Source organism: Populus alba, chromosome 12 (assembly GCF_005239225.2).
Source record: "Populus alba chromosome 12, ASM523922v2, whole genome shotgun sequence".
NCBI lineage: Eukaryota > Viridiplantae > Streptophyta > Magnoliopsida > Malpighiales > Salicaceae > Populus > Populus alba.
The window spans coordinates 11,005,571-11,020,196 of NC_133295.1; the positions used below are offsets into that span (position 1 = coordinate 11,005,571).

The 14,626-nt window shown below is 32.0% G+C and overlaps 1 protein-coding gene across 2 annotated transcripts; it reads right to left on the reverse strand.

Moving 5' to 3' along the window:
* Nucleotides 1-57: 57 nt before the first annotated feature.
* On the reverse strand, nucleotides 58-4,238 carry LOC118044785 (kinetochore protein SPC25 homolog). 2 transcript variants are annotated; one of them, XM_073412840.1, is made up of 8 exons: nucleotides 3,900-4,238; nucleotides 3,681-3,746; nucleotides 2,568-2,714; nucleotides 1,835-1,948; nucleotides 1,659-1,748; nucleotides 1,380-1,502; nucleotides 878-1,107; nucleotides 58-476 (listed from the first exon to the last, which is right to left on the reverse strand). In XM_073412840.1, exons 1-8 carry the CDS (start codon nucleotides 4,030-4,032, stop codon nucleotides 465-467), a joined length of 915 nt encoding a protein of 304 aa, XP_073268941.1. In that variant the 5' UTR covers nucleotides 4,033-4,238; the 3' UTR covers nucleotides 58-464. The 2 variants fall into 2 exon arrangements, with proteins under 2 accessions (XP_073268941.1, XP_034909164.1); XM_035053273.2 differs by having other exon boundaries at nucleotides 878-1,101; nucleotides 3,900-4,234.
* Between the last annotated feature and the right edge of the window lie 10,388 nt (nucleotides 4,239-14,626).

Below are 14,626 nucleotides of genomic sequence, written 5' to 3' on the forward strand. Positions count from 1 at the left end.
TTTGTATAATTCCATTTTATAGGAAACAAGAAATGCAAAAAATACAGAGAGAGACTAAGGGAGCATTATAGTTGATGTATTGATTAGTTTTGTTCTTGTCATATTAAGCCAAGCTCTTTCTTTAATACATTGTGCTTAAAGAGAAGAAATCCAAATATTAGACATCAACAAAAGGGACATAATCATGTTTGGACCCTTACATTTCATTCCTCCGTCATCAATTCAGATTACCAGAAAGCATAGCACAAATGCACTAGTGCAGCTAGCTTGGGCTCCTTGTTGAGGTCATCGCGTCTGATAAGTAGTACTCGATCTGCTGGAGAGTCTCCATTTGCTTTCAGTTAATTTTCCATTATGTATAAAAAGGCCCCGTGCCACATATCAACTATCAAGCCAGAAAGAAACCTAGTCACAAACAACAATTAGCTGCACACAAGCAAGTTGAAAAGACTGCCTCTACTTCTTCATTTCTTAGCCTGCCATAAATTCCAAATCAGGAAAATCCATCAATCAAAGTTGTATAGCACAAATGTCAAGGAACTCAAATGTGAGTCGTAATAAATACATAATGAGCAAAAAATGCCTAAATTTAAGGATGGAAAGGGGAGAATGTCTTCGCAAGAGCAAGATAAGAAAGAAGAAAGTTCTCAAGGAATGATAAGTGACAAACATGTGAGGAGGAATACTAGCTAGTGAAATCCAGTCCTGTTGTTTAAATCAATTTGAAAACCAATTTCTAGCCATTATTTTTTCAATTGTCATCCTCCACTAATATCCTAGAGTTAAATTGCATGAAAAAAATATTCTAAATATTATGCAGATGGTATTTGGTGGTGGGAAAGATATAGAACTTCCTATGCAATCAAAATGATGTTACCTTAAAACGCGGAGACTGACGAACAGATACAGGAGACATGATTGCTCGACTCCCTCTTCCACGGCCACGGCCACGGCCACCCTTGGAATTTCTTATATGTTCATCTGGAGTTTTGCTTGTCTTCGTTGCAGATTCACTTGTGTCACAGGAGATTGAAAGAGCTGGAGCAGACACAGATACTGTTGCAGATTCTTGGTGAAGAGTTGTGGTTTGAGGCAAAAATCCTAATGCTTATGATTGAAAACACAATAGTATAGTTTATGAGTGCCAAAAATTGCAATTAAACAGCAAAGATAAAAGCATGTTCATCAAACTTCTCTACTTGTGGCAGTTGTCCCAGAAGAGCAACTAGCATGTCATATGGAACCAACATTTATGTTTGCCTAAATATTGAACAAGTGCATGGAAGATGTTGCACAAAAGAGAAAGCAAGTGCCTGTTATTCATAAAGAATCTTCTCCCAAGTATGCAGGTTAAAGGAACGCAACAATTAAAACTCTACCAAGTGATGCAGATTCTTGAAACTTCTCTCTCATATTTCTGACAAATTTGAACAAGCCATTGGTTTTATTCAACTCGTGGATCAACTGTTTGGTGTCATTCAACTGTGGATCACAACCCAACACTGCAAATTAGGCAGAAAAGAAACTTTACATATAATAAGAATATATTCAAACAACAGATCATGAACAATTTAGCCCATATCAGAACTAGAATGGACAAGGACTTAGTTTAGTTGAAAATTGGAACTACTTGATAATCAAATGCATCCATTACTTACATGTGTACATATCATTTTCATGGCGAATGGTGAAAGAGCACTCCTCATCTTGATTTTTCAAATTGATGTTGTTGAGTGTGAATTTTACCCCTAAATATATCGAGAGTTCATAAGTACGGAATTTACAGAGGAAAAAGGGGAGAATGAGTATTAAAAAATGCAATGGCTATGATTACCCTGGCCACCTTCAATTTTGAAGCCAAGAACCCTATTGTACCATAACATTGCCTCTTGAATATCCCTTTTATGGTCAATGTCTTGGTGTTCTATTTCTTCAGATGTTGCCAAAGCTGTCAAAAATGCCAAAAGGAAAAGGGCTGAGAGCAGAGACCAATAAGCAACTTAACCACATAATTTACATGCTCAAGAGATTGGAAAAGGCAAATCAAACAAAACTCAAATATGGTTTCATAGGCAACTGATGAAGAAACAAACATATGAAATATCACAGCTTGCTAGAATTTGAGGATGTCCAAACTAAATTAATAAACATCATGAATTCAGACCAGACAATTTCTTTTCCGATCAAATATAAGCCATGGTTATGTAGTCAGCTCACATGTTACATTAAAACTAACCACCAATAGTTGAGTTCTACAGTCCTGATGCATCCTAATGGATGTTTGCATGAGTTTCATTAGGGCCCTGACATGTCAGAAATGTTTTCACACATCCAACAAATCTCAACCTTCCAAACCTTTGTTTCTATTTCAGTGGGAACCAAAATCTAACCCCACTCATGTTAAGAACCACGATTTAATCATCAATTTCACAGGCATAGTCTATGCTACAAAAATCTCTTTTCAATAAAATTAGTTAATGAAACGATAAAAAGGAAATGCACTGTTATGGTAATGGAGTCAGCATCTGAACAATTAACAATCAGCTTACAAAGGAAAATAATAATACCAAGAGATAGTTGGGACATGATCGTTGCATACTCATCCCTTCTAGCTCTTTGAACTAGAACACTTTTTTGAAGTTCTTGTATTCTAGCTCTTGTAGCAGATATTGACTCCCTTGTTGTCATCTGCTTAGCCTCTTTCCGAGTCTTAACTGTAAGAGAAAACAAATTAAAAAAAAAAAAAAAAACAAAGAAGCAACTGGACATCAGTTTTAAAGCATTGTATCTCATGAAAACAAAAACAAAAATTGAAGCAGAGAATGGATTTTTTTGGAGATAAAAACACAAATTTTCACTATCGGTTCTCTTCTCTTTTCCAGCATTCTTATTAAGAAATCAAGAGTCCCAATTTAAAAATAAAAAAATAAAAATGTCCTTGCTTCCCTTCTTCAGCTAATTTTGTGTCAGACAAAATATGAAAACCATAGCATTTCATCTTCCAAATAGCATATATTTGTTTCTTCTAAACATTTTATACCACTAGTTTATATCATTTCTTAAGTTAAGGGTTTCCAAAATAGCCTGGTAATTTATGAACTCAAGCATACGAATGGTAAATAAAACAAAACATCAAAATAGATGATCGGGAAGTGGAAATTATTTCCTTGCAACTTTAGGCTTCCAGAAGGAAATAAAAATTAAAGTACAGCCTGATTAAGAGTTACTCAAATACACAAATTCAGCACAAGGGAGTGAATTTGTTCTGTCTTCCATTAGAGGTTAATACTAACAACAGTAAAATCAACTAGAAAAACACAATAGCGTTAACTGCAAACAAACAATACAGCCCTCCCAGAACATAAAGTTTCCATCGAAAATGGTAATGACGGCCGCATGTTTAAAGCATTCGGTATTTGAGTTTTTTAGTCACAAACTTAAATCATAGTGGCATTTAAAAGTAGCAATGCACATCACAATCAATCAATCAATCAATCAATCAATTAAGTAATTAGCACTCGTATTTAAATTGCCTGAAACACACAACTTAAGATTTCACGTCCAGATGACCAACCAGACACTTCAAAAGATCAAATATTGAAATGTTAAAAAAAGTTATTTAACATCACAGAAAATGCCAGCATAAATTCACTGAAAATTGGTAAGAGAGAGAGAGAAACCTGCCAGAACTTTAACAAATTCCTCATCAGCTTCTCTCAAGCTAGATTTCAACCTCCCTGACTTCCCTGCAAAAAGAAGAAAAGGAATCACACGATTTTGAAAACCCTATTTCGATCCCCATACAAAACAAAACAGCTTAACTTCCGGAACTAACTACACAACAACAAAGGCTAACTAGAATAAAGTGAAGAATTCAGCAATGCCACTCTTTTTCTGACCTTGATTTTGCATAGTTTCTTCTACTATGGCTTTGATGGAATCCAGAGAGTTGCAAAACGACGCCATGAAGGAGTCCACTTTCTGGAGTTGGATTTTGGCATCTCTTTCGCATATCAACCGCAGAGACTCCATTGAAGTCCGTACAGTCTCCGTTGCTTTCCTCTGTATTCTCTTTGGCTGAGGTTATGACTTTTCTAAGCGGTCATTTTGATTTTCCAAAGTTTTCTTCTTCTTCTTTTTCTTTTCTCGTATACTTTTTTTTCCTTTTCCCGGGCTGAGCGGGAGGGAGGGAGCCATTTCACTCATGATTGTGTTTGTGCTATGGGCTACGGGCCTTTCTGGGAACTGGCGGTGGATCAAGCTATAGACTCTGTTTAGCATTATGGTTAGCACGCGTTTTATCTCAATTACAAGTTTTATCATGTTTGGTTAAAGCAGGGTTTAGGAATACCTTGAAATCATGTTTTTAAAAAAATATAATTTTTTATTATTTAAAATTAATTTTTTTAATATTTTTAAATTATTTTGATGTATTAATATTAAAAATAATTTAAACAAAATAAAAAAAAATATATTATTTTAATTCATTTATAAACAAAAAATTTTTTTAAATCATCATTGTTATTATACTCTTAAATATACTTTAAATCTTCTTTATTTTAGATTTGTACCACTTATACTAAATTCATCTCTTGAATCTTGATTAAAATAATATTATAATTTATAACTTTTTAAAAAATTACTTGCTGAAGTCGCAAAATTTATTACAATATCAATAATCAATGATGTATTTGGTATCCATTTGGTCCTAGCCAATAATTTCTGTGTTAAACTTACATTTAAGTATTTTGAAACTAATTTTTTTACACCAAGTGCACTAGTTATCGGGCCCTGTGCATGTACAATGGGGTAGTTTCGTAAAACTATTTTTAGAAAACAAAAGGAACATGCAACTACAGAAAAGAGTATACGTAGTAACTTATTTATCTTACATGTAACTACAGAGTTAATTAAGAGGCATGCAAATTTTGAGTATACGTAGTCAATTATTTGTTTATTGGATTGGATAAAAAAAAAATATTTAGATTGCTGGGATTTTTTTGGTATTTTCATGAAATTCAATACCATGATTCAAACTTTAAAAATTTTGACCTGATTTTGTTAACCTACATTTTAAATTAAATTGTATGAATTCAATACCATGGTTTAAACTTTAAAAATTTTAACCAAACTATTTAGTTAACCTACATTTTAAATTAAATTATACTAGAATAATTTTAACATGACTTTTTTAATTGGTAGATATAAAGAAAAGAAAAACATCCTTTATTGAAAGATAGAACTGAGAGGAAAGAAAAGAGTCAGAAAAAATCCAAAGCTATTAAAAACCACTTATTAAATGATGGAATTAAAAAAAAGATAAAAATAAATTAAAAATTGGCAAAAAAAATTTTATTATATGATTAAAAAAATATAAAAATCAATTTACCATCAATCTAACACTAAAATATAAAATTAATAACAAACTCATATTAAAGGATGAAATTAAAAGGGAAAAAAGCAAGAGATCAAAAGGACGGCAAAAATTCCAAAGGAAATAAGAACCCTTTTATTAAAGGATAGAATTAAAAAATAAAATCAAAATAAAAAAGGTTAAGAAACTTAAATGACCATTAAAAAAAATCATGGGCCTATTAAAAAAGTTTAGGAGTGTGGACTTGAAAGACAAAACATTTTTTTTTGGCTCGCCCTTCTTTTTTTCTTCCAACAAGTCGCTTGTCATCTATGAAATGAAAACATTTTTTCTCCTAGAATGATCAAACATGTTATGGGAAGATTTAGATATAGATGATTTTTTTATATGAAATTCTCATACAGGTTAGTTCAATGTATATATTATATGACAATCACTTATATATTAGTTCTAAATATCCTCCATACTTCAACTTATATGAACCATTGCTTCTTTTCATAAAAAAAAAATATATAATATATATCATTTTTAGAAGATCTAATTAATATTTAGTCTTAATACAGTAATAATAATAAACATTTAGATATAATACTTTTATACAATAAAAATCTCATAGTTATAAAAAATAAACATATCTTTTTCTTTAAAATAGATGAAAACAAATAATGTTAAAAAGCAATGTAAAACCATTCTCTAAATCTTATCAAATAATTTAAGCTTTTAAATCAAAATAATTATTTAATATAATATCAAATAGTTTAAGTAACATATATATATACACACATATATACACACACACACATATATATATATGTGTGTGTGTGTGTGTTTTACCATAAGCTAGCTATCTCTCATTTTCATCTCATAAAAAATAGTTAATATCCCTCTTTAAGCCGAAAGAAGAAAAGCCATTGAGGTCATTAACCTTAAAAGAAGGGAAGAACATTCTAAAAAAGAAACAAGTGGCACGAGAAAATGCTAGTTTGATGGTGATTCAATTTGAAACCTCAAATAAAGTATGATTTCCAGCTTTCCACCAAGGATAGAGGATTAGGCAAAGCCATTGAAGTGCTTTTAAAAAAAAGAAAAAAAAAAAGGAGCATTTATTTTCATTAATTAAATTTATGTGTGTATCCCTCCAGTTGTGTGGTTATGGCTCGTGCTGTGAAAGGGACGGGAGCCATAGATGCTTAAAAAGAAGCTCTTCTTGGTCTAAATGATCTCATAGCTGACTAGCCATTAATGATTATATATTGTTTACCCAATCCACAGAATCTTCTCTTCTCTGGGATATTGTTTCTCATCATATCCAGCCACTTATTGCTCAAAAGGAAGCCTTCAACCACACACTTTGGCTTCGCAAAGTAAATTACCAGTAGCAGGCAAGTGCTATTGCTTTCCCGGAAAAGAAAAGGAGACGGAAAATGATTAGGGAATTAGAATCCAACCGCGACTTTCATATTCAGGACCGCCATTTTCAGGGGCGATGAGCTCGGCTTCATAATATTCACTGCTAATCTTGATGCCAAAGGCCCAAAAGCACGTTTGAACTGGGAAAAAGAAGGTTGAACAAATTTGAAGTTTCCCAGAACATGTACAGAGGTGCTCCTTGCTCTCCAAGAAGAACAGATGTATCAGTTAGTGAAATCCAGAGCTGACCTGAACTCAAAAGATTTTACACTTCGATCTTGACTTCGAGTTTTTCTTTTTCATTTCTGCTGCTTCACGCTAAATTTATCATCTCTTGATCTAGTCACGATTCAAAAATTATATCTTATGGTTAATTTTTTCTATTTAATTAAAGATTACAGGCTTGTGATTATTTTAGTTAAAGAGATTATAGTAGTGATGAGATTTGAATTTATAGTCTTATAATAATTTAGTTATTAAATCTACAATATCATATTAAAAAGTCATTATAATTTAAAAAATTAAATTATTAAATGAAATCCTAAGAAATGATTTATGTTAGTCCTTGATGGATGGGGTTGCTAGTTTGTTTGTTTTGTTTTTTTTTTTTTTAATTCAATTAACTTACATGTATCTTGATTAATCTCATGAATCTTAAAATTAATAACCATATAAATCTTCAGTGGTCCTAAAATTTATGGGACTCAAATTAGTGATCTCTAGAAAACAAACATAAAGCTTGACCAATTGAATTATATCTTTTAGGGTTGTATGTGACTAGTTTATTGCTATGCTACTTTCTTATGGCTACATGTAAACCTATTAATTTTTAATTAAATAATGAGTAGGATCAAAAGATTTGGAGCAAATACTTAAATTAGTTTTTGTATAGATAAATAAATAAAGTGATGTGGACCAAAAAATTGAAAGGAAATCTAGGATAAGATTAATTAGCTACACGAATGGGTAATAATTTGCATATAATTAAACAGCACGATCTTGCATGTTGCTTATGATATATGTATTTAGAATTGCATCTAAGACCAGCGCATATCATCAATTGAATAGTATTTTCATACATGAAAAGCTTATACTTAAATAATTTAGTGGTTTCATCATGTATTGGTCTACATTCAGAGTTTAGAGCATTGTTTGACAATATAGTTTGAATACTTTTTGGATTATTTAATGATTTGTTTCTTAAAAAACAGTAAATTAATAATTTTTAAGTATTTTTTTCAGATGATTTGATATTTGAAAAACACTAAACATTTTTTTTTATTAATGTGAATGTCTGGGTCAGCTTGCGTGTACCTCGACTAATTCTACGAGTTTTGAAGTTAATAGTTATATAAACATTAAATGATCATCATATTAGTAATCACAGGATTTAAACCTGAAATTACAAAAAAAATAAATTTTTTGATTTCAAATTCTTACCGATAAGTACTTACTAGATAGCTAAAGCACCATTTTTATTTTTTCTCAGGCATGTGTTAACATTTTTTTCAAATTCGCATTCATGTTTCAAAACAAACGTATGATTTTATTTGTATATATTATAATGCTTTCTTTTGAAAGATTGCAGACCAGAATCCAAGCATAATCTTGAATTTGACTGCTCCCCATCGCACTAGCTAGGTAGCAGCCATAAATTAAACCGACAATAAAAAAGAAAGGGGATTTTTTTATATATATATTTGAAGAGAGAGAGAAAAGGAATATTGACTAGAATCACATGTACCGACTCCAATAAAAGAAAAGAAAATAAAAATATATATAAAAAAAAATAACTAGGGTGTGTTTGGCTGGGCGGTTCAACATGTTTTTTTTTCTAATTTTATTTTATATTTTTAAATTATTTTGATGTGTTGGTGTAAAAAATAATTTTTTTAAAAAAATATTATTTTGATATATTATTTTTAAAAAACCAACTTGGAGATGATCCAGGATAAGGCTTGGGCCACAGGTCGAGTTGATCCTTGACTCAGGTTAACGTAAGGATAAAAATAATAATTATTATAATTTTAAAATCTGACTTGGGATCTACCTAATACAAGGCTCGAGTCACGAGTAAGGAGGGTCAACATAAAAATAAAAATGGTTATTATCATAGTTTTAAAACATAATTCGAGGGTCGATCCAGGGTAAAACCTGAGTTACAAGTTGGGAGGGTCAATCCGTAGTGAACTGGGTCAATGTGAGATCAATAAAAATAATAATTATTATAGTTTTAAAACCCAATTAGAAGGTTGAACTGGGTTAGCCAGAGTCAAGACAAACATAAATGTAGTTATTATCATAGTTTTTAAACCTAACTCGAGAGTTGACTCAAGACAAGGTACAATTCACCGGTTAGGAGGTTGACCCAATTTTTTTTTTTAAGAGATTCACAACAATTTTGTTTTGACAAAAAAAAAAGTTAATGAACTTTTGACCCGTGTTTAATCCTAAGTCGAGTTATTCTTATCAATCCTTCCTTTATTTATTTTTTAAACTTGAACTATTTTGGGCCTTGGGTTTATTAGGTCCCGAGTCAACTTGTTAGGGTAGTCCAAGTTTTATAACTAGAGTTATTATAATATTATTATTTTAACACTCAATATAAGCTAAAGCGAAAAAATTTTATAGATGTATGAGTTCATGTAATTTTATTTATATTTAATTTATTATATAATCCATAGATAAAATGGTACTCTACATTTATATATAAAACAAACCTCTTCTTATTTTGATGATATGAAATTCCATACACCATCAAACACCATATATTTTGGATGATGTTACATAGGATCTTAAACTCTCTTTCATCGAAAAAAAAAAGTGAAATTCCATACATCCTAAACCCTAACGGTAATAATAAACTCTCGATTTGGATCCATATATGCATGTACGTACGCGCGCATGCATGAATTTAGAGGTAGCAGACAGCACTGACTTTCTCAAAGATCGAGAGCTGGTTGAAATTTGTCACACACATCAGTAGCTAGCCAGTTACTGTATGTGTCCATCTGGAGAAACAGGGGATGGTGACACGCATGCAGTAGTAACTGATGAAACATCTTAGCACTCAGACGTTGCTTTGTCTATCCAAACTCCCACAGAAGGTGGACCATAACTAAGTATATATAACATCTGATCTGAATATGAAAGGAAAAGGAAGAGATTTGTTCAAGTTTTCATGATTATTGCATTAGGATCCAAGTCCTTAATCCTGACTTAATCAATATTAGCAGGAGAGGGTTCTAAATATTGATAGAAACCCAAGATTATGGTAACCATTAGAGCTGCTCAGCAGCTTGAGATTGAAGTCAAATCCAAGTCGTTTTCAATAGGTTTATCAATAAAAAAGGCAGCATCACTTAATAATGGTGGCAGGAATAAGATTAGATCGCCTGAGATTGTGGTTTACATGGCTGAGGCTCTTTCTTTTTCAGAGGAAAGTTCATAAAACCTCACTATATTTCTATTTTATCTTCCTAGCTGTAAACTTGAAAGCAACGTCACTTAAAACTGCATTCTTCTTCGGCCTTGAAAGATTCTGAAAGTGAACGGCACTTTCCCTTGTCTTTCTCCCCCCATGAGAAGGACATGGCTTGGTTAGGGCTCTAATATTCATACAAGAAAATGGGTAAAAATCATGCATGATCCCCCTACCTTGCACATTTAGCCTCGTCAACCTTTTTACTTCCCCTAAAAGGAAAGCTGAGATCTCTTCCCAGTCATGGAATTTATTTCACGGTTAATCGGATAAAAGGACTGATCATCATATCTCCTTGAATTTGATGTGAAGGGGTTAATTTGACAAAGAGCTTGAGATTTGCACAACAAATCTTGAGTTCGAGTCAGGACGTGTATTTTTTATAAAAATCTGGGACAGTTAGAGTTTTACTTGCTCACCTGAATTAACAAAATACGTTTTTCAAGGATAGGATTTCCTCGAATCCAAAAAATTAAAAACAAAAAGGGGTTAATTCGACAAAGTTTTGGATAGAGGGTTTGGATCACTATATATTCAAGCCAGAGGGATCATGCATGATTATTTCTAGCGCGAAAACAAAAAAGAGAAAAGAAAAGGAAGCACATCACCTTTTCGCTTGTGAGGCTGAAGCATCAACTGTGAGTGGAATTATTGGATGAAACTACTATATGAAAAAATGTCACGATCCAACCACTTTGGTTTGCCGAAATTGATTCATGCTAGAAACTATACTGTATTTTTTTTAATTTGTTTGAAATAATGTTATTATCCACAACAACGTTTTGAAAAAATATTAAGATGAATATTAGGGTATTTAAAAAAAAAAAAAAAAAAAAAAAACTCTTTTACAATAACGTTCTGCTCCCATGCAATCGATCAGTACTGCATGTAAACTAATGTTCTCCTGAGACCAAGGTTTAGGTTACAACGTGACTGGCGGGCTCATGTATGGGCAAGGGGAATGACCTTCGTCTTTCCCCTCATAACCTTTTAATCGACAGCTTTCGAGGTCTTTTTCACGGGAATTAGTTGGAAGTGATATTTAAGTTTAGAGGGGGGATGATCACCTAACAAAGACAACTTGATCCATCATGTCTACACATGATGTGCCAGAAACCTGCAACTGTTACCAGAAAATGACCCATCGTTTACTAGATTGCGTGCTTTCAACTTAGATGTTGTCCGCTAGTGTTGTAAATATTTAGAGAATGTTTGAAAGTGTGGTAGAGATTGTTTTTTAAAGTAATTTTTATTTGAAAATATATTAAAATAATATTTTTTTAATTTATTTTTAATGTATATCATTTTTTATTAAACTGATCCAAGAAATCTAAAAACATTAATTTTAATAATAATTAAAAAAAAAAAACAGATTGAAACGGGCACTAATTTCAAGCTCAAAACAAAAGGCAAGCACAGTTTTAGTAATGCTCCGAGTCTGTGACAATTTTTTGGACCATGCCATATTCAAGAATTTCTACCCTTTTCCATACTCTAGATAGAAATAAAATTGACATCTTCATGAGTCTCTTTGATGTAATTGTGTCTCACATTATCTTATGACCGCTAAATTAAAAATGGAGAGTATATATAACCATACATTCTTTTGAAGTTAAACCTCAGGACATGTTCATAGAAAATATAATGAATTAGTTCTCATGAATTTATTACTTTTAAAATTGATTTGATAATTAAAAAGCATTATTATTATACACAACTAATTTCCTTCAGTGTTTTACTAAAGTAAACAGTGCAATCCAAGATACAATAAAGATTTTGCCCTTCAAAAACCAAAGGATTAATGAACAGGAGTAAAATAGTATTTTCGTACTTTTATTACATGGTATAATTACACCCATTATCATAAAACTAATTCCCCTCAATGTTTTACTATGCATGTAAACAGTGCAATCCTTAATACAATGAAGATTTTACCCTTCAAAAACCAAAGGATTGAACACACAATAAGGGGTAAAATATTATTTTTCACACTTCAGTGCCCGTACGTATCCATTGTACAAGTAGTTTCGATTTTCATTCATAATGTAATCGGGTATATCCATGCATTTCCAGTTCTTTTCTTTCTCCCTTTACGCGAGTTAAAAAGAAGAAAAGAAAAGAAAAGGACAGCTAATGTCCGAGGAGCTTTTCTGAATTCTCTAAATAGCCCTTGTGATCAATTTATTGTGTAATCACTAAATAGCCCTTGTGATCAATTTATTTTCCCCAAAATCAAGGGAAATTTTTGTTCATTGACCTTGAAGTTTTTGCAATTATCATGTGCTATCAAGGGTGTTTTAGTTTTTTAATAAAAAAGTGTTTGCTTTGGGCGGCGTGTGTAACGTTTCTCGGTGGCTGTTGGTTGTCTTCAAAAACAGCATTCGAAGCATTGTGCCACCCTTTATACGGTGAGCCGGTATGTGTCAGCGACCAAGGCATGAAAGAGCTCTGGTAATAATTTTTTTTCTTCCCTTTTTTTCTTTCTCCTCCACCTCAAAAAAGTATGCTGGCCTTACAAAATTTTAAGTATTCCTCAATTTTTTAATTGTATTTGATTAATTTATTTTTTAATTTCATCCATTGACATTTGATTTTTTATATTTTTTTTAATCAAAATTGATCATCATTCTTTTGATTCCTATTAATTTTGCTTTTAATCTTTTTTATTGGATTTTATTTTTCAATTTCATCCCTAATTATTTAATTTTAATTTTTTTTTGGCAATTTCATCCCTCATTGTTTAATTTAATTGAATTTTCATATCATATTTGGTGCTTATTTTTTTATCATGCTTTTAAAACTCGGCTCGGAAGTTGACCCCCGTCATGTTCCAGGTCACAAGTTGGGTCAAATGATCGGGATTATCAGGGTCAATCAAAGTTTTTATAGTGCAAGAAGTGAAAATAACATTATTTTAATAAAAAAAAATTCAATGCATTTTGACACGACTTTTCCCTAAGTAATAAATTGATTTATTTATTCAGCTAAAAAGAAAATTTGTATTATTTCAATAAAAAATAACAAAGAAAAAATTCAACGGTGTTTCTCCTTAATGTTCCCCCGCTAATCATGTCCTTGATTAACCAAGATTTTAACCTATTCTTAATATTTTTTTTTATAATTTTAACAATCGTTTATTATTTCAATTTGTTTATGCTAACTTTTTTAAAAAAACTATTACTTCACATGGGATTTCATTTTTTGCGATCAGAGAAATCCCAGCAGCCCACGACACAGCGCGGGACAAAATATCCAATAAATGTCTTAAATGCAAGACTTACACTACAATTAACTAGATAAGATACTTTAGCCAGCCAAGTATGGGGTTACAAACATGTAGCAGGAATATATATATATATATAGTGGCAGGAGTAATGATGGAAGGAAGGAAGAAATATAGATGAAGCTGGTAGTAGATAGGGGACTAGTCTAGCTAGTTACTTATAGTAATATTTTGTGATGCGTTGTTCTTGTCTCTTCCTCTTTGCCCATCGACACTCACTATACAGAAAAGCTGTCCGACACCATGGATGGTTTTGCCTTTTAAGCTCTCTCTCTCTCATGTGCTTAGATTCCTGAAAGGCATAGACACTCTTTTTTCTTAAGATGATTTCGAGTAAAATAATATGAACCCACTACATAGTCACGAGGGAGGCAATATGTGCGTGTAAGTGTGTTATTGGACTGTACGGATGGTCCAATAATTTCTATAACTAGGCCAAATCATGCATATTACAGTGTGATCTTCCTCACCACACGACATCACGTGATGGCTTTGTTTTTCATATCAGAGACCTAAATGGGATTTGTTTTTCAAAATGGCATCTGATTTTGCACAGAGTCATGAAAATATATTGTTTTTCCCTGTAAGTTCGTCATCTGGACTCGATTCAATTTGGGTTTGGTGTATCTAATCGGTACAATATTAGATTTGGTATATGTTTAGGTTATTTCTCTGCGAGCATGCCTTAAAATAATTGCATGATATGGGACTCACAGTACAGAAGGACCATGTCACAGATCTCATTCGCATGCCAATGTTTTTTTTTTTATCTAATTCTGGTTTAGATCTGAATCTCAACTCTTTCTGGTCTTACGAATTGTTTAAGACCCAAATTCACTGCGAGGTACGAAGCTGTAGATGCAGTACTAGAATTGATCTGCAGTGAAATTTGAGGGGTAAAAAGGGCCCTTTAGAGTGTGTTTCCTCGACAAGATCCTTGGATCGCAGCAGCAGGTAATTTGTGAGCTTGCTTGAATTGAAGTTGGTTCTGCAATTTGTGTCAACTCATGACATCGAACCATAAAAAAAGGGGAAAAAATGCGAAGAATTATATATTAGTAGTGCATAAATTATTGGT